Here is a 19,644-nt window from a genome sequence, read left to right on the forward strand (position 1 = left end):
GAAAAGTTGGAAATTTTCCATTTTTTTATAAATATAGTTCAATACCTAAATTATCCAGCATATTTTTTTAATAAAGGTATGCAAGGATGTGATGTAATTACTTGAGTGTAATTCCCTAAGTGTGGTTACAGGATGAGAGCCATGCTCATGGTGTCCTGTGTTCCCAGTACGGTACTCTAGTGTAACTTGAAAATAGTGACAGTTTTGACCACCACCACCACCTCACTTTATTTGTTCCAACCGTCTACCAATCTGTTTGCAAAAGAGAGCTTCCTAATATTTTTTTTGGCACCTCTGTTTCCTTAGCTTGAATCTGTGACCTCTTGTTCATGAAGTTGCTGGTTCCAGGAATTCCTCTTTCAGTTTGGTCAATTCCTGTAATTACTTTGCAAGTGGTGATCATATTATCTCTTCTTCTATCTTCGACATTTAACGCCTCTAGCCTCTCCTTGTAACTCTTGTTTTTCAGTTCTGGAAGCCATTTTGTAGCATGCCTTTGCATCCTTTCCAGTTTATTGATGTGTTTCTTGAGATATGGGTGCAATTCCACCACAGCATGTTAAATTTTGGTCTCAAAAAAATAGGTGAACAATTTCTTTAATATTTTGCCATCCTGCACCAGATTCCTTGTGTAAATTTTACCATATACTGTACCAGTACTTTAAAGTATTTTCAGCTGCCAATATTGCATTAGCCATAAAATCTTTGATTTACCCGAGGGCCACTAACCCTAGTGGCCTCGATAAGGACAGTCACCTGACTGATTGTAAACCATTTTTACTACTTGCCAATTGACATAAATAGCCATAGAAATAGGTCATTCATCATTTCCAACTCTTCTTCTAGGAAGAAAGATTAGAATACCCCATAGACCTAATTCTATCTAGAACTACCCTACAATTGCCAAAAAATTCCTCACACTTATGTTAACCTATATCATTTCCAATGAGTGGTGATGCAGATAACAGGTTGGTTTTCATTGCCATTTAAGATGTTGACTATCCTATCATTTCCATCATCTATACCAGTCCGAACGGAAAGCACAAAAAATTATTTTCCTTTTTTCCTAGTCTTGTTGCAACATTGCCAATCTCTCTACAATACTGTTTTAGCATTTTGTGGATCGACAGAATGGTGCTGCAAGGAAAGGTAGAATATAAATTAATGTTTATGTAATACAGTATTACGTATAAAATTTTAAATGTTAAAAATATTTAAATTTCACTTGCCTCCAAGATTATTGCTAGCTTTTCCAAACTGGAAGAGAATTTTGCCATCGGCAGAATACTTGATGACTCTAGAATTGCAATAGCCATCAGAAACAAAGAATTCTCCATTTTTCATGACAGCTACTCCTGTTGGCTTACAGAAGTGAGTATCATCATTTCCTGGCTCAAATCTGAAAAATAAAAATGAATAGCTAGAAAAATTTTGCTACAAAACTTTATGAACAGTTACCAGTTCCTTACGGCTCTCTGAAAACAATTCCAGTAAATCTCCTTTTCAAACGAGCAGTTACAACACAGTTCTGCAGCACAGTGGTCAGCAGAGACAGGTCTCAACAGAAAGGTCCTGGGTTCCACTCCTACAGCAGGAGGAATGGAATATGTTCACAAATTCCTAGTAATGTTTGAACATGAGGCCATCTTGTTTCCTCCAAGATGGGTGAGGCAATACCATATCATTAATAATTGCACCACCAACTATCTTCTAACACACCTGGAGTCAGTGCAGAGATATCAACCACTTAATGACCGAATGAATTGTTGTTTATTTCCTTCAGGTTGTAAACAGTGCAAGAATCTTCCAATTAATGTTTTAATCACTAGTTACCGTGTTCCTTCTAGGATTTATAGGGTGTAAAAACAACATGCAGTCATGTTCCAATTAATATTTAAATCACTGGTCATCTACATAAAAATATGAGATACTTAATGTAGTTCAACATACAGGTACTAAGCTCCTGCCAGTTTGGCTTCAGATCCCCCCCCCCAAAAAAAAAAAGTACCTAGGATGTCATTAATTTGACTTAATCTACACAGCTCCTGACAAAAATTAATTCCCAATTGGCCTCTTCATTAACCTGAGAAAAGATTGATACCTAAAATCACAACCTCCTACTTAAACTACATCACTACAGAATTTAAAACATCGTTTAAGACCCTGATCTGGGGTGCACAAAGTGCCATATGGCATTTTTCGGTATAGGGAGCGATTCAAAATTCCTGCGACTACACGGGGCTCTCATCCTGTGCCTAAGGAATCCGGTAAACAGACACCATCTTGAAAAAAAAAAAGTTAGCATCTGTGCTGGCTGTGAGAACCTCAGTACTGAGAGAGTGACCAAGGCTGGCACATGCAGGAGCAGCTCTCAGCACCACTGTACAACTAGTAATGATGCACTGCACCACTTAGTAATGATGAATAAGTAACTAATTATTTTGCATTGATAGTGTTATAGATGATTCTGACTGTCAAAGACTATGTACAATGTTCAGATATCAGAGAATACAATATTAGTTATGATATTCACAGCATGAGGTAGAGAGCCACAGCATCCGGCCATTGTTTCCTACATCTACGCATCAAGAAACGATCTCATGTTCCTTCACAATATAACCTTGTGTAAATGGATTCATATTCTGGAGTTTTGTGATAAGAATGTGGTAATAACATCAGTTTTGTAGCTGGTCATAGCAAAATAAGTAGAATATTAGAGGAATTCATTGTCTTGCATCAAGATTGGTGGCGTCGTCTGTTCATATCATGTGGCTCCATGCTGTGTTTTGATTTCATCACAATACCACCAGAACTGCTTATTAGTTTGTTATGGTTTATATAAATGTTGATAGCGATATATATATTGTGTGTGTATATAGCGTAAAAACAGTAAAAACACTGTTGGTTGTTCTCAGAATGTAATACAAGTGTCACTATATACGAGGCTAATATTTTTGAGATTAGCAATGTTCCACACATTTAACTATATAAATTCCACAAATTACACATTATTGAATAATATAACTGCAAAAAAATAGATATGAAACCATTCACAGACAAATAATTACTGTATGTTAAAATGTACTAGGACAGCCCCTGCCACACGAATATCGGCTGACCTTCGATTATTGTTGTGAGTATAAACTCTCAACACACAATCTCTGTGGTTCATAATGCCACACACAAAAGTGATAGTTATATATAACATATGTACAGTATATAATGTGATCGGGCTACACAGTTTAGTCACGCAAAATTCACAAATATTTTGTACTAACCTTGTGCCAAGTGTTAGGATTGGTTGTCCTTGGCCATATCCTGCAGGGAACTTGAGAACTTGATGAAGACCAACATCTGTTACCCAGATGTTATCATCCTTGTCCACAGTCAGACCATGTGGCATAAAGAAACTGCCAACATACATAACATTATTAAATCTATTAACACTGTAATCTGAACAAATTTCTACTGCATAAAGTTAATGCTTGAAATATCAGCCTACATTCTTCCAGACTCATTACTAGAGGTCATATCCCATAATATAAAAAGTATATATAAAATGCAATACTGTATATTAAAATATATAATGTTTGCTAACTATCATGTACAGTTTTGGGGGCGAGAAAACTACTGTTTCTAAGTAGTGATGTTTTCACATTGCAGGTGACTAAATTATACCAACAAATGCTGATGCTCTTTTGCTTTATTTGCTTAACTCATAAAAACACAAGTACTTAATTTTTTGATGTTATTTTACTATTCATTAAAACCCCATACTTTAGTGTAGTAAGATTTAATTTTGCTTCAGCTTAGTCTGGCACTTGCCAGCATTTGTGCACTGTACGCAGAAATAAACACACGCCTTTATTACAGTACAGTACTCTTATTCAAGTCCTTTAAGACAGCCTACAAGTCTGGAGTCGATCTCTGTTCAGCTTTGCAATCATGCCGTACACAGTATGCATTTAGGTAACAATAGTTAACTGGCAGCTATCTGGGCAACTCCAACGTCCTCCCGACATCAGTTGTGGCTTATAAAATAAGCCAGCGCCATGTGTAAAATTTGATGTCATACTCATCTAAACAGTAAGCACACCTTTTTTACTATTTGTTTTGTAATCAATTAATTCTTAATATGATAAATCATGATACAGTACATTTTTTAACTTACTTTTTTATTGTTTGTATATGACCTATATTATATTACGTATATAGGGAGCCGGTCGGCCGAGCGGACAGCACGCTGGACTTGTGATCCTGTGGTTCCGGGTTCGATCCCGGGCACCGGCGAGAAACAATGGGCAGAGTTTCTTTCACCCTATGCCCATGTTACCTAGCAGTAAAATAGGTACCTGGGTGTTAGTCAGCTGTCACGGGCTGCTTTCTGAGGGTGGAGGCCTGGTCGAGGACCAGGCCGCGGGGACACTAAACCCCCGAAATCATCTCAAGATAACCTCAAGATAGACCTTTAATACTTTTTATAATTGTAGAAGCCAAGGCATTACCACAAAAATGTTCCCTTTATTTACAAAGAGTTGCTAACAATAACTAAACTTCCAACTTTATATCAAAATATCAGAGGTGCTGATAATACAATTTTGATATAAACTAATATTATCAGCACCTCTGATATCAAAATTATATTTTCAGCACCACAATAATCCAACTTGCTATTCCCTTCATCATACAATAATACAGTAAGCAATACACTAACAACTTGAGCCGTACCCATTCTAAATATTAGTAAAATAGTGATATTGAATACGTATTCAGGATGACTTACTATTTTTCTCCCCACTCATGCAATATCTGACCATTGTTCTTGTTCAGATGTAATAGTGTTGCTTGAGCAATGGCATTCTTTGTGTCCCGTAGTTTATCACCAACGAAGGTTGAGCCGTCCCATGATCGCTCGCCTCGATGGAAAACAAGCACATCACCATGGGAGTCGATGGCAACTGCAACTACTTGTCCATATTTGACCTCCTTCTGACCCCAATTTTCAATTAAATGATATACTGAAATTAAAATATGCTGTTAAGATACATGTTCAGTGCAGGATAAATTATTTTCATTGTAATGTTTAAAGTGGTTGAAAGAGAGAGAAAAAAGAGAAAAAAAGAGAGAGAAAAGAGAGATGACTGCTGTAGTGGTTTTCCAGTTCATCTCTCTAATGTGGGCTCCTCTATTTCAGCAAAATGTTTTGGGTTTTTGCCTTAGTGTCTTTTCTGTTCATACAAGTCAGGTTCACATTGGCTTGTAGTGCTTAAAGCTACATGTACTCAGGGTTACCTTCCCTGCGTGCTCCCTAGCACTGCTCTTACATTGTCAGAGTTATCTTCTGTGGAGTGTTTGGGAGTCGCTTCCTTAGAGGTCCTCCTTGATTGTGGTGGCCCTTACCCAGGGTAAGTCAGGGTTCTTGTACCTTCTCTGTCTTAACCCGAGTCAGGTGCAACTTTGGTGCCTTGCCAGCCAAAAACTCTCCAGTAGCTTGAGTTTCTAATCACCTGAGTTTCTACAGTCTCCAAATGCTGGATAGCCAATTGCTCTCAAGTGACTGGAGCAGTGAACGAGAAAGCAGCATAACCAATACAAATATAACTCTTAATGTGGCACAGGTTAGCAAAGCCTAATTAATGTGGTGTCATTTTTCAGGGAGCTGTGTATGAGTAATCACTGATTAAAGCTTCCACACAGTATGAGGGTTATATAATAGGTCTAAACTTAACCCATAAAATAAGGTTTAGGCATAGTAATGTCACTGGGCCTATTTTTCAAAGAGATGGCATGACCAGTTACAATTATTATTTTATCAAGTTTCACCTTAAATTTTGTACAATGTGTCAATAAACTATTACAAAGTACAGTACAGTAAATTATTATTATTTTTTTTTTTTTTTTTTACATAAAATTCACAGTACTGGAATCCATCCTTTTTTTTTTCTTAAAGATCCTTAATAAAAGTAAGTATGGTCAAAATGTATTTAGTGTGTTGAATGAATGAATCCTCATGTAAAGCTTGGAGTTTGCTACATTAATAAATACTATCCTACCTGAAGTTTTCAACTGCTTTTCCTTCCTTGGCGCTTCACTCAACACTGGCTTCTGGGTGTCGTGGTTCATCTGACGACCTTGAGACACTTGTGGAGACTGAGGCAAGCTACCATCTTCATAGTAACTAAAGGTAGAAGGCTTCTGCGGGTATCTGTTATCTAAAAACAGAATAATAATTATTATATTCGCTTTAATATTATGGCAACTTAAGGAAGAATTCAAATACAAAATATTGTATAATGCAAATAATTATCAAAAGAAGGCGTTAAGTCTGTAAGGCTATTTATCAACATCTATCCAACACTACGAGAAAAATCAAAACATACTACATATCATATGAGAAGGCCAATATGAGAGCAAAGAGACAAGGCATAATGTAACAATTTATGGAATACAGCCATCCTTAGTACGAAAAAATACATCATATTATTGCCACTGAACCCTTCAAATTGCATACCAAATTCACAGGAAGTGAACTTTAGTTCGTGCCAGTCCATAATAAATCTTGTGAAAACTATAAAGGTCTTGCTGGATCCCGAAAGATAATCCAAGCAAAAAGCACAGGGGCCTCTCACCTAATATTCCAAGCACAGTAAACACCCTAGGAATATAGGCAGTTGTTAACAGTAATTTATTAAGTGTAGTTACAGGATGAGAGCTACACTCGTGGTGTCCCATCTTCCCAGCACTGTCACATAGTGCTTTGAAACTACTGATGGTTTTGGCCTCCACCGCCTTCCCACTTAATTTGCTCTGTCTACCACAGTTTGTGAAAGTTAATTTTCTTATATTTCTTCCGTAGTTTTATTTAGTTAACTTAAATCAATGACCTCTTGTTCTTTAAGTTTCAGGCTTCGAATTTTTTGTCAATTTTGTCGACTCCCATTACTATTTTGTACATAGCAATCATATCGCCTTTCTTCTATTTCTAGTTTTGGTATATTTAGTGCCTTTAACCTCTCCTCATAGCTCTTGTCTCAGTTCTGGAAGCCATTAGTTGCATGTCTTTGCACCTTTCCAGTTTGTTGATGTGTTTAAGATATGAGCACCATACAACAGCTGCATATTTCAACTTTGGTCTCTCAAAAGCTGTGAGAAATTTCTTTAGTATTCCACCATTCATGTATTTAAAAGTAATTCTGAAATTGGAAAGCATAGCATAAGTTCCTCACACAATGTTCTTTATGTGGTCCTCAGGTGACAGTTTTCTGCCTAGAACCACCCCTAGATTTTTCCTTTATCAAAATTTTGTAAAGCTTTTTCACAATTTGTAGGTTGTGTCATCTGTTTTCTCCTATTTCCACATTCCATAATATGGCATTTATCTACATTAAATTTTATTTGCCAAGTGGTGCTCCATACACTTACTGTCCAGGTCTTCTTGAATGGCATAACAATCGACCCTGAGAGGGGAAGGCCCTGAGAGGAAAGAGGGGCTGCTCAGACATGCTCCACAGTGGCGGTGAATGACAATTGCTTGTTTGCTGGTTTTCTTTGTTTTTTTTTTCAGGAGTTCCATTTCTCTGTTCGGTCTTGGGTTTTTACAATTTCTACCATATGGGGTTTGTTTTGAGATGCCTAACTTTCTGGGTGTCTAACCCCAGTCGATGGCAAGCAAGGAATACCCCCAAATACAATGGGGTCTCCTTAAGCCATTGCTCCCTGTGCCTCTCTGAGGAATGCCAGGTTCCAGCTCTGGTCCCTGGCAGGATTCCATTGACTGAAGCCCCAGACTAATGTTGCATAGCATGTATCAGTCCAATAGCTCCAGGGAGTCGATGGGGGGCTCCCCACAAAAATACATAATAAAAGATATAGCTATACATTGTTTCAGGTAGAGAGAACAATCATCAACACAACAATTTAATACTTTTATGTACATAAAACACAAGTTACATCCAATATCAGGCAAGTTAAAAAAAAGTGATGCAATTCAAAGATAAAATGCAAGACAAAGAGCATGATCAACTTTACTGAACTAGATACAACCAGCACTATTACATGCTAGATACGAGGCCCAACACAAATGTTGCAACAAAAGGTAATGAAAATTGGGCCACCTCAAAGGTTGTGCACCTCTGTACCACAGCAGCGGCCCTGCACTACTGTACCACAGCAGGGGCCATGCACCACTGTACCACAGCAGGGGCAGTGCACCACAACAGAGGTGTCGTAACAGTGTACCACAGTAGTGCTGTTGCAACACCACTGCTGCAGGGGTAGTGCAACACTACAAAGGAAGCAGATTATAGAGACAGATTATTGAGAAACTATGTTAGGAACAGACGAAAAAAAGTTCCGATTTTATTAAAAACGAGAATATACCGGGAGTAAAATAACAAAATGTGAAGGATGGGGTGGACGAAAGAAGGAATAAAGAATGTAGCAAATGAAAACTGATGCCAGCAGTAATTCACGATTGTATATTACACCCCGCATTGGACACCCATATACAAGGTAACACGTCTTGACTGCTTTGGAAAAAAAAAAATTTAAGAACAAATAAACTAGACTATTTTATATATATTTACTTCATACCTAATGGTACGAACAGCACTATGTGGCTTATAAACGGAATGGAACTACTTGGTCTAGTATGCAAGGCCCATTTTGCCTAACATTTTTTTTCCAAATATTTCTATCCAAATTGATTTTATCCTAACAATATTAATACTGTACATTATATTAGGAACATGAATTGCAAACATTTACGTTAGGAGAAGGCCAGACAAGGAGAGGAGAGGTTGGGTCAGGCGAGGCGAGGAGAGGTTGTGTTAGGTGAGGTTTGATCAAATTTGTATATTAGTTTTGACTTTTATCATATATAATGTAATGGAAAGATTTATCATTTCATAAGAAAAAGGTTTTGAAAAATATAATATTTCAGGAAAATTTGGCTTATTAGGCAACTTGGCCTTTTGGGTACAATACATATTTTATATTCATTGTGTGTGTGTGTGTGTGTATAATTATAATATTATATACATACACATACACGCACACACTTATACAGACTACAATATTTACAAGTCAATAAATTACGGCAGGATCATGCAAAACACTGACAAAGCAGGGCAAGAGAGCCATCAAAGCATCAACACATTTCACTGACACTTCCCCACCTCGGTACCCTCCACCAACAACCTGTGAACCCAAGCCTCTGTTTGGCTGTCTCAGACGATGATGGAAGCCGTAGTCAATGTCATCATAATTTGTGTAATCAATACCTGCCAATAAAATTACCCACAGATAGCAAAATGTAAGTAAAAATTTGTATATAAATTTAGAAATTTAAAGCTATAGTATTTGCTAAAAATATTAATTTTGTATCTCATCAGGCATAGAAGATAGATGATGCAAAAGCTTTTAATCCCTGCACTGAGCACCACAACCAGGGTTGTTTTAGGCCTATCAAAAAAAATTAAACACCCAAACACACAAGGGGCTTACACTTGCTTCCTCGGGACCCCAAATTCTCAGAAAAATGTCATTGTAATCTCAGGCAAAACCAGCTTATAATTTTTGCTTGTTGGATCTGTCTTATATCATAATATATCAACTGAATTGTATTTATAATTATTTTGTTTGCATTGTTTAGACAAAATGTCAAAATGGATTTTATGATCAGGTAAATTAGCTCATATTTTACTCTTTTTGTAGATTAACCCTTCATCACTTCAATTACTTTTGTACAAATGCAAATATAAATACAGTACAAATTTCTTAGGGTGTGGGGCATAGAAAAAGATTGGGAACCATTATACTAGAGGAAATATCTATACTGTCTGGATGCTAAATTTATGCTGAACAACAGGTAATACCCGATCTCTTAAAAGACTACCTATTATAAACAACAATTACAGTACCTGGTTGAGGATCTTTCCGAGAAAATGCCTTCTTGTCCAAAATAATAGGATCGTGAATACTGCTATATGTGAATGATTTTTCCTGAAAATATATTAAAAATACATATTATACAAATGTTTTTATAGTGTGTGTAAGCGCACAAGTTTGCATGAGTGATAGTGCAATATTTTTTTACTTCCACATACTATCTATTGGAGAGCACTGTTCCAACCATTCTAAGGTATGGGATAAAAACATGGGTGTATGGGAGACTAAAAATAAAACTGGGAAGGCTTAAGCAATAGAAACTAGATTTTTAAAGACTTATGAAGTTCTAGGAACAACCTGCTCCATGTGCCTCTTTAGTTTAGAGAGTTCCAAGTTTTGGCCTCGACTCCCTAGAAGCATTACAATGATTCGAGGGCCTGGCATGGATTGAATTGGGTGGAGCTTTCAATGTAGCAAATACCAAGGAGCCACAATAGAAGTAATACTAAAAAAAATATTTGGGCATGAATAACAATTAGAAAATGATGTTGTAAATGTATACTAGAGGAAAATAAAAAATATTAAGCGAGGGGATGTCGAGTAAATGAAAAGGGAAAACCGAAAAGTATAAAAGTGAAATACGGAATGTGACTGTAGAGTGTGACTAAGCGTAGGTCGTTGAGGAGGAAACTTTGCACTTTTCAGCCTGCCATTTATTGGGATATGTACTGGATTTAGTGTGTACTAATTCCATAAACGGTATACTTTTATAATTTTTCATAATAGGATGCAAATTTGTTTAATAAATAATACATAGAGTATCACAAATTAAGATAATGATGACCTAAAGCTGTGCTTGAATCACTTTTATACAGAATTTTGCAATCCATGTTAAAGTGTTGTATTACAATCTCGGTATATAAACAAGTCAATAAATTTAGGAAATGTAAGAAAATGTTAACAAATGGACCGAGATAATAAATCACAAAACAAGATGTTTGTGAAGACTGTAGGTGCCAATATAATAGCCAATAGATACCAGACATATCAAGTGTGCTTTACTATGACAAGTGGTTAAAACATCTTGCACCATTTGTGGATTACACTTCCTAGAAAGTACTAAATGTGCAAGACTAGTCCTGTGCACTAAGAAGCCAACACTGAACACTTTACTGTGGTTAGAATTGACAAGCTGAGCATTACGGACCATGAGTATGAAGTCCCTAACAGAGTGGCCCATTTCTTTACTTAATACAGTATCCATACATAAAAGCTTAACAGCACAACTTACTTTGTCTCTATTCTCTCCCTTTGCATGCTCCTCCAGCAGGGGATTTGGAGGTAAAGGCACATCACTATCCGGAGGCAGGTTGTGAGTAATTACAGGAAAGGTTTCAAACATACAACCGCCCGTCTCGGATCCCTTGTCTCGGTCAGTGTAATACATCAAGTAAAGATTACACATCTCGTCCTCAGCAGTGCTGCCTGCATCAGAAAATACACAATATTAAATTTAGGTTAAAGCATGAAGTGTACTGCTAATAATGATGTCAAACAAAGGTTAAGACTATAAATTGCTCCAAACAATTTACTTTATGAAGGAAAAAATTTAATAAAATACAACTTGTATTTGGCATTGTATATGTGTACCTTAAACTTTCAAAGTCAAACTTTCCCCATTTTAATTATGGAATACTGTACAGACAAGGAAATGTATACCGTATTTAGAATGGCTAAGTGTGACCAGTTACCAAAGTTACCAGAGTTCATAACATGTATTATGGCTCAAGAATTATATACAGACTGGGTGTAAACAGTAAGAAAATGACAACAGCTGCATTGAAAAAAAAGGTACAGTCTTTTTAATTGGTGATAAATCCATGTAAAACTATTTGATAGGTATCATGTCCATTACAATAATAACATCAAACTCCAAATATTGCTCTCACTTATTGAAAGACTGATACAAAATAAGACTATGATCCAATAACAGCTAGATTATGATACAATAATACATTATGATGCAAAAACAAAAATTTTAATCCCAACACAATATTTATGAAGCCTTTGTAAGTACAAAATTTATAACAAAAATATATACTTGAGAATTTGGTTGTAATTAAAGTACAATATTATTGTTTTCATAATTAAATTCCCAATATACATATTACAAGTGTAAATAATACCTATATAAGTATGCCTGTTTCGAGCAGTAGAATTCCAGGTGCAACGCGCATGGAGAATATCACTGGGTTTAACCTGACGTATCCGAGTCATGGGGTAGAATGCCTGTGGCCAATGAGGGTTACCTTTGGCTATCTCAGTATAGTCTTTTTTCTGTAAAAATAATTTTATCAAATCAATTTGGGGTGGGGGAAGAGAAACAGAGAGAGACACACACAGAGAGACAGACACAGAGAAAGAGAGAGAAAGAAAGAGAAAAAGGTTAAACATATTTATAGCAAATACTAAGTACAGTAGCAATAAAAAACAACAGCACTGAATGTAATTAGACGTCTCTTTCTGGTAGAACCCTGGTGACTCCCGAAAGCTATTTTACCGAGATGGCTTTCCCTTACTTGGTCACATCAGTGGCAAGAGTCCTGTTGGCCTATCAGGGACTGGTCATTACCTGGTCCCTCAGAGGCACAAGGAGCTGGGAATTGTTAAGATCTCCCAAATCAAGAATGTATCCAGAAAGTAAGCAAATCAATACAAACAACTGCAAAGCTCACAAATAGCATCAAAACAGCAAACCAACTCGGCCAATGATTTACTCAAATCCAAATGGCTCGCTTGACACTAGCTTGCATCCCCTAGTGCACAAAGCCCCCAACAGGTTATGCACCAGGAATTCCTGACTTCCAGGCCAAATTCCTGACCTCCTAACTACCAACAAACGCAGTCCGAGTCCCGAAGCCTCAGCTGCCCCAGAACCCAGAGCAAAGGGGAGCCATACAAACAGTTCACACAACAGGTGTCATGACCCAGCATATACCAGTTATGACTGGATACACTGTGGTCATTCCTTGATGTTAACGTAGTGTACAGTTATTTCCATTTGACTTTTGCCATTCCTTGTACTGTGTCATTATATTCATGGGTATGCTACCATGTTACAAATGTTATACTATGTTATATTATGTTATATATATAGATGGGTTGTTGAGTGAGTGAGTAACTGCTCGTTTAGGCTGGCTGGCGAAGCTATTGTCATTAACCACATACAAATGAGCCAATGAAGTAGCAGCCACATGTGGAGCCTCATGTCTACAAAAATAAGGAAACAAAGGCAAATGACAGGCTTGAATAATAAAAGCGAACCTGTCAATCCTAATATCGCAGGCCACAGGGCAGAGGGTAACACCCACCCAACAGGTGGCAGAAGGAGACTTTTTTACCATTAGTTTGTAACCAAAACATGAAGAGTCTGCACTTACAAGTAGTAAGTAATGAAGGGTGTCGGTGGAGTGCTGTACAAATAAATACAAGAGCCCTAGTGCACCCCAGAATACAAACAATGTCCCAACCACAGGGTCCCGCAGGAGTCAATGACTCCTACACTACACAAGGTGAGGCTCGCCACCCCAGTGGTCTGGCCTCTCCGGAGCAAACTTCCAAACACACTACAGAATTCACTGTCAGTGCAGGGGCAATGCTAAACGAGCACCTAAGAAAGGAACACCCTAAACACATCCAGCTTGTAGCACAGATAAGACAGTCCATGCAAGAAGTGAGGTTTGAAAACATAAGTGCATGAAGCAAATGCTAAATGTTAGGAATGATATACTGTTCAATCAAATGACTCCCACAGGACAAAGTCCAAAGAATGGCCATCGCCAATCTCTGAAAAGCAGGGGACTCGCTATGGCAAATGCGATTCAGGAAAGTCTGATTGCTCCGACATCAGCAACAGGACTGGCTCATTGCTGGCCCAGAAGACAAGTTCTGGGGTACCACCTGTTGGCGGCTTCGTGCACTAGGAGGTTCGAGCGAGTGTCAAGTGAACCATTTGGATTTGAAAGTCATTTGCGAAGTCAGATGGCCGTTTTGGTGCTTCACTTCATGTGAATCTTTCAGGTATTTGCAGTGCTTCACTTTCTAGATGCTTTCTCAGTGTGGGCAATCATAATCTCTAGCTTTCTATGAGGGACAGGTTCTGGCTCTGGTCCCTGGTAGGCCAACAAGATCCCTATGGCTGACGTGACTCGGTAAGGGAAAGCTATATCAACAAGATACCTTCAAGAAGCCACCAAGGGGGCTCATTAAGAAAAGATGCATAAATGTCAAGTGGAATTTTAAACATTATTTATTAAAGAAAAAACTACCAGGAAGTTACAAAATTATTGTACATATCTATGATGCTATATTCTCCAGCATTAGGATCTACTGTCCATAGTCACTTATTGATAATACAAAGAAGTATCTTAAATTAAAAATTAAAAATCTAAAGACCTAAAAATTTAAGAAGTTTTATATTATATTTATCAAAATTCCCCAAAAATGTCAATGCTTATTTGCTCATATAATGTTAAAAAAAATTCAGTCAATAGGTAATTCCTTGAGCAGGGATTCTGTAGGTGGATGCCAAGGATGGCAAGTGATAGAGACGTGGTGGTGGGGGTGACGTGACGCACTGGCAGCCAGGTCAGTGGTAGCTTGTGATAAACTTCCCCATCATCCTGGAATTACTTGTCTTTGCATTTTTTAATTTGGTTTGCCTCTTTATACTTTATGCCTAGATATGATACTGCACAAGTCAACTACACAATATCCCGATATTTACCACTAGACTGATCTCCAAGATAAAATAGCCCGAGCCATGAGAATAGACTGCAAAGAAATCTCAACACAGAGGAATTAAGACAATCGTATAGTCACAACATATAAAGGTACTTTAAATATTGAACTGACAGAGAATAATAGATGGGTGCAATGTTTGACAAGTTTGAGACGACAACAAAGAAGTTGAATGCACAAGAGAACGGAAATAATAGTGGCAAACTCCATATACAAGTTTGCATGTCACACCATACAATGATTAAAAGGGGAGGACCCAGAGCTGGAGCTCCACCCCCACATACACAGTTAGGTGAATATATAAATGCATCCTCAAAAAATGAATCTTACCTCTGAATCAAACAAATATCCAGATATGACTGTGCCCAGGACATGCGCATGAACACGGTAAGCGAATAAATATATGTCTGAAGGCTCGCCTGTGTTTCCAATTGCGCAATTCAAATCAGCATGCGTTTCTGGAAAAATACAAAATTCTTGGTTAATATTCACAATCTTCAAAAAATAAATAAATAAATGAATCAGAAAACTATTAATAAACACCTTTACATAATATTTTTTTCCACTTCAGTTTCAAGCTATTACCTAAAATTTACAAACCTAATACATGCACCTGTACCTAATACACCTAGATATTAGGTTTGATACAAATCTAATATTAGTGTGTTATACAAGGATTTACTTTGTGAAGCTAAATTCCACAAGACCTAGTCAACAGCAATCCATTTCATTGTGGCAAAATTTCTTTAACACAACCTTTCCAGATAAGATTATCAATGCCAACTTTATTTTTAACTCTTCTCTACAAACCTCCCCATTAGTGTATACATTTCTTAAGTCCCCCAGTTGTGTATTTCCTCATAACTGTGTTATATCTGTACACACTTTCAGGAAACAAGTGAAAGATTCACAGCACTGTTTTTGAGGCAGAGATGTTTGGACACATTACAGTTCACCTGATGTCTCTGCTCATATAGCAATAAATAGGTACTGTACCTGATAGTTATATCTTATGGAAGGCCAGCCTCAAGAAACCTAAATAAGCCTAACAGGTTCCCCTGCTCCTGACAATGGGACACCAAACAAATGCTTGAAAAATGAGTTAATGATAACTTGAATGATTCCTTACTTTCAGTGTATGGAGGGATGTCTACACCACCTGCTGCTAGTAGGTATATCCCAGCTTTGTACTTTTGTCTGCAAAGACAATCAATCAATTAAAAAGGTTAAAATTTATATGAGAAGTCGTACACTAAATCAAGCAATGAATGTACTGTACTGAATGTCCTTACTAGGTAAGTTAGTTACTTGAGTAACTTCAGTGAACTGGCTCTGTACTGTGCACACATTCACAAAACTACCAGACCTCTGGACCTGCTTACAACATCAGGAATAAGGCTAGGGTGTGGTTACAGAGGTGAGGTGAGATAGGATGTCAGATGAACCCAAAATGGAATAAATTTGCCCAACTATATTTTGATTAAGAAAGAAAACATGGAAACAGTGGAAGTTTGCCCAATGTCTTGAGGGAACAAAATGATGACTCAAAATCCTCTGCATGGCTCAAGGAGGCTGCGCCACAATCCCGCCAGTGATAAAGTACAAATCTGTAAGGAAAGCAGTACAGTACAACACCTCGAGCAAAATCCAGTGCAATGGTCCTGGTGCTTGGAAGGGCTGCAAGAAGCCAGAGGCCTTGGATGCACCTGGGGTATCAGAGCCAATGCATTAGGCACCTACTGAGGCCCAGCCCAGAAACAGACATTTTGTGAAAACAAAAGCTGTCACATAGTACTAACACGTTGTCAACATCTTAATGAGCTAAGAGATTGATAATAGTTTAAATTATAAAAGAAAAAATATGATGTCCCTGTGCTCTAATTTTATAATTTTTTATAAATAGAAACAAATCCATGATCAAAATGAATATTATTTCTTTTAACTCTTCCATTGAAATCCATGCTCAATCAGAATTTTAAATGGTGTAATAGCAACTATGCAACTGGAACAATAGCTTAGATAACTAATACCTGGGAAGGGAACTATCTGGAGAAATGCCAAGCCATAATGATTATATAGCACTTGGAAGGGGCAAGGAAAAGGATTTGGGATGGGACGGGGAAAGTAATGGTGTCCAACCACTTGGACAGTTGGCCAACCTGCACAAATCAAGAATGTCGCTCTACCGTCCATCCCAAGATTACTTTGATAAATATTAAAGTGACCTGGAAACTTACTGTTGATGTGTAAGTTCCATCTCTAGGCCGGAATGGTCAGCTACTCCGTCTGGCAGAGGGCTTCCATAATGGATCTGGAGTGTGAGATACCGTATTCCTGTTTTACCACCAATGCGGAATCCCACACCTTCTGGAAGAACTGTGGCTGGAGCATTCTTAGCCCAGGCATACATTATTCTTCCACCCATACATACACCATGATGACCACAGTCCCTGCATTGAAAGTATTTGCATTATTATATTTTTTATTATTTTCTTAGTATACGAACAGTGCATTTGATATTTGTCCGAAAACTACACTTTAATAGTACTGTATAACTATTATATTTCAGAGGATTTTAGCTTTACAAACTGCATTTGTATTACAATGTCTTCCCTGTGTCCTGCCTGTCGTGTCCTGTCTTGTCTCACCCCGTGCCCTGTCCTGTCTCCCCCTGTGTCCTGTCCTGTCCTGTCTTCCCTGTGTCCTGTCTGCAAAATATAGTATAATTTTCTGCTAAACATTATGTAACAGGAAGGAAAGTAGCTTTACCAATATCTATTCTTCATATTATTTTTATCCACGTCAGAACAACCAAATAACAACATGTGGTGTGCTCTGTTAGCTGAAGCCAAAGGGTCGAACTTGACAACCCATTCCTCAACGTTCTCATCCAGCGCTACTGCTGTACACAAGTAAGAATCATGCTGAAAGTTTAAAAAAAAAAAACATTAATTCAAAACAAACTTGATTAGTACTTAATAAGTTATAGTATCAATATAGAAACAATAGAAAGGAGTATTCAAAATTAAACTAGAAACGAGGTAAACAAGGCAAAGTAGAGTATGAATAGGGTGGCAGAAAATAAGTGATATTTTTTTTCCTCACTAATATGAAAACAAAACTTATAATAAAGTAAGTGTCACACACAAATAAATATAAGTTGTGAATAAAAAAGAAATGTGTACACACACACTATTAGTATCACACATGGACTCAGTTAGGTAGCGGGTTAGTGGGCCAGATAACAATCAAGAGTTGCGTGAAATGATTCTGCTATAATCACTCCACCCAGATCACAGTGACATCTTTAATAGGTGGAGAGAAATCCTAGTTTGTAGGAGGAGAATTTAGGGAGGGACAGAAAGGAGGGGAATCATAGTAATAAATTAACAATGTACTAAAAATAAATAAAATGAATTAAAAATTTTACAATAATATGGCCGTGTCCTGTTTGGCTAGGTGGGAGAGGAAAGCAAGAGTCAAACACTCCTACTATAAATACAGTAATGGATTACAGCAGTAAACAAACACTAATAGCAGCAGCAAACACTTTCAGACATAAAACCTGTGCCTCTGGAATGTTAATTACATCTCTTAACGTTCAAGTTCTTATCATATTTTCTTGAAGTTGTAGATGGAAATGGCTTCATGGACATCTTCCATTAATGCATTCCACTTGCCGACCAACTGCACAGGGTATGACAATTTCCTTACATCTCGTGCACAGGCCTACCACCACCAGGAAGCAATACACGGTCATCTTCCAGCTACGTGACATAAAATACATGTACAGTAAAACAAAATTATATACTACCTTTTAACCACATTATCATGTTGCCAGAAAAACAAATATAAGTACCCTAGCAACATTTGTATTTTCAGTGGCATAATATGACCCTCCCTTCCCAGGAAGGGCCTCACCTCTTCTCCCGCCGTGGCTCAGTGCCAGACAAACAAACATTCACACAATAACAAGAGGGGGGGGGCAAATAATATAACTAAAAAGAAAAAGACATCATAATTCATATATAACTGATGAATAATAAATACTAAAAATACTGTAGTCTATGCAGGAACACAGTTTTAAAGAGCAAATGTGCTGTGTGGCAACACTGAAGGATCATAGTGATATAAGCATTACAGATAATACTTCATGTAAATGAGTGAAAATAGTGAAATATCTTTGAGGCAGTTGTAGCAAATAAATACTGTACTACTCCAGGCATGAAAGCAAGAGACGAGCTAGCTGTAGTGGAGGTGATCACTGATGATGGCAGCTGTGTATTGAACCATAATCATCATTAAGCACAGGTGTGCTTTATAGACACTAAATTAATTTGAAACATTAATTTGCCTCCGAACCTGCCCTCTGGCCAGGCTCAGGGAGAACAACAGCTCCCGAAACCCTCACCAGGTATGCTCCAGGTAACTTATGTTATAAAAACAAAACGGGTGGCTGTGTCCTCAGCCGACATTCTGAGCTCACCTTACTGGATTTGGCTTTAATTACTTTAAACACTGGGTTCACATATTCATTAACCTCTTTGATTATATATCATTTACCATGTGAATTTGCAGAAGTGTTCAAAGTAGGTGTTGTAATTTTCTTATGTTCAGTTCCCCAATACTTTTTCCATTATCTTGTGCTTCATTTTCCTGAAGATGAAGACACCATGTCAAACCAATGTCTTTGAATTCTCTTACCCATATTATTCTTCTGCAAGAATTCCCTGATTTCTTGATCCAGTATTTCCTTTAATGTTAAGCCAGTCTACTTGTACAATGGTTTCTTTTTCTGGTTTCTTAATTTCTACTACTCTTCCCCCCCCCCCCCAGCTTGACCTCCATGCCACCCCCCCCCCTTCATGTGGTCACATTTCTGACAAGTTTATTTCCCCTGTAGTGTGCTAGTGACTGGGGAGGGAATGGTTGTTGTGGGTAGTGTGTTAGTGACAC

At 37.6% G+C, this 19,644-nt stretch overlaps 1 protein-coding gene across 10 annotated transcripts in view; it reads right to left on the reverse strand.

Annotated features, from left to right (window-relative positions):
- Positions 1-19,644, reverse strand: part of LOC123757522 (peptidyl-glycine alpha-amidating monooxygenase A) — a 59,096-nt gene that overhangs the window by 18,902 nt on the left and 20,550 nt on the right. For 5 of the 10 annotated variants that reach the window (XM_045741236.2, XM_069327104.1, XM_069327103.1 and 2 more), the window contains exons 3-13: positions 17,458-17,612; positions 16,926-17,138; positions 15,818-15,885; positions 15,019-15,146; positions 12,075-12,225; positions 11,180-11,373; positions 9,921-10,002; positions 6,054-6,212; positions 4,784-5,018; positions 3,279-3,410; positions 1,230-1,399 (exon numbers count right to left, since the gene is read on the reverse strand). In XM_045741236.2, coding sequence (XP_045597192.2) covers positions 1,230-1,399; positions 3,279-3,410; positions 4,784-5,018; positions 6,054-6,212; positions 9,921-10,002; positions 11,180-11,373; positions 12,075-12,225; positions 15,019-15,146; positions 15,818-15,885; positions 16,926-17,138; positions 17,458-17,612 — 1,687 coding nt within the window. Of the gene's footprint in view, positions 1-1,229; positions 1,400-3,278; positions 3,411-4,783; positions 5,019-6,053; positions 6,213-9,176; positions 9,282-9,920; positions 10,003-11,179; positions 11,374-12,074; positions 12,226-15,018; positions 15,147-15,817; positions 15,886-16,925; positions 17,139-17,457; positions 17,613-18,277; positions 18,403-19,644 lie in introns of those variants that run through there. The other 5 variants (XM_045741233.2, XM_045741235.2, XM_045741234.2 and 2 more) reach the window with 2 other exon arrangements.

Source organism: Procambarus clarkii, chromosome 19, assembly GCF_040958095.1.
Source record: "Procambarus clarkii isolate CNS0578487 chromosome 19, FALCON_Pclarkii_2.0, whole genome shotgun sequence".
Classification (NCBI taxonomy): Eukaryota; Metazoa; Arthropoda; class Malacostraca; order Decapoda; family Cambaridae; genus Procambarus; species Procambarus clarkii.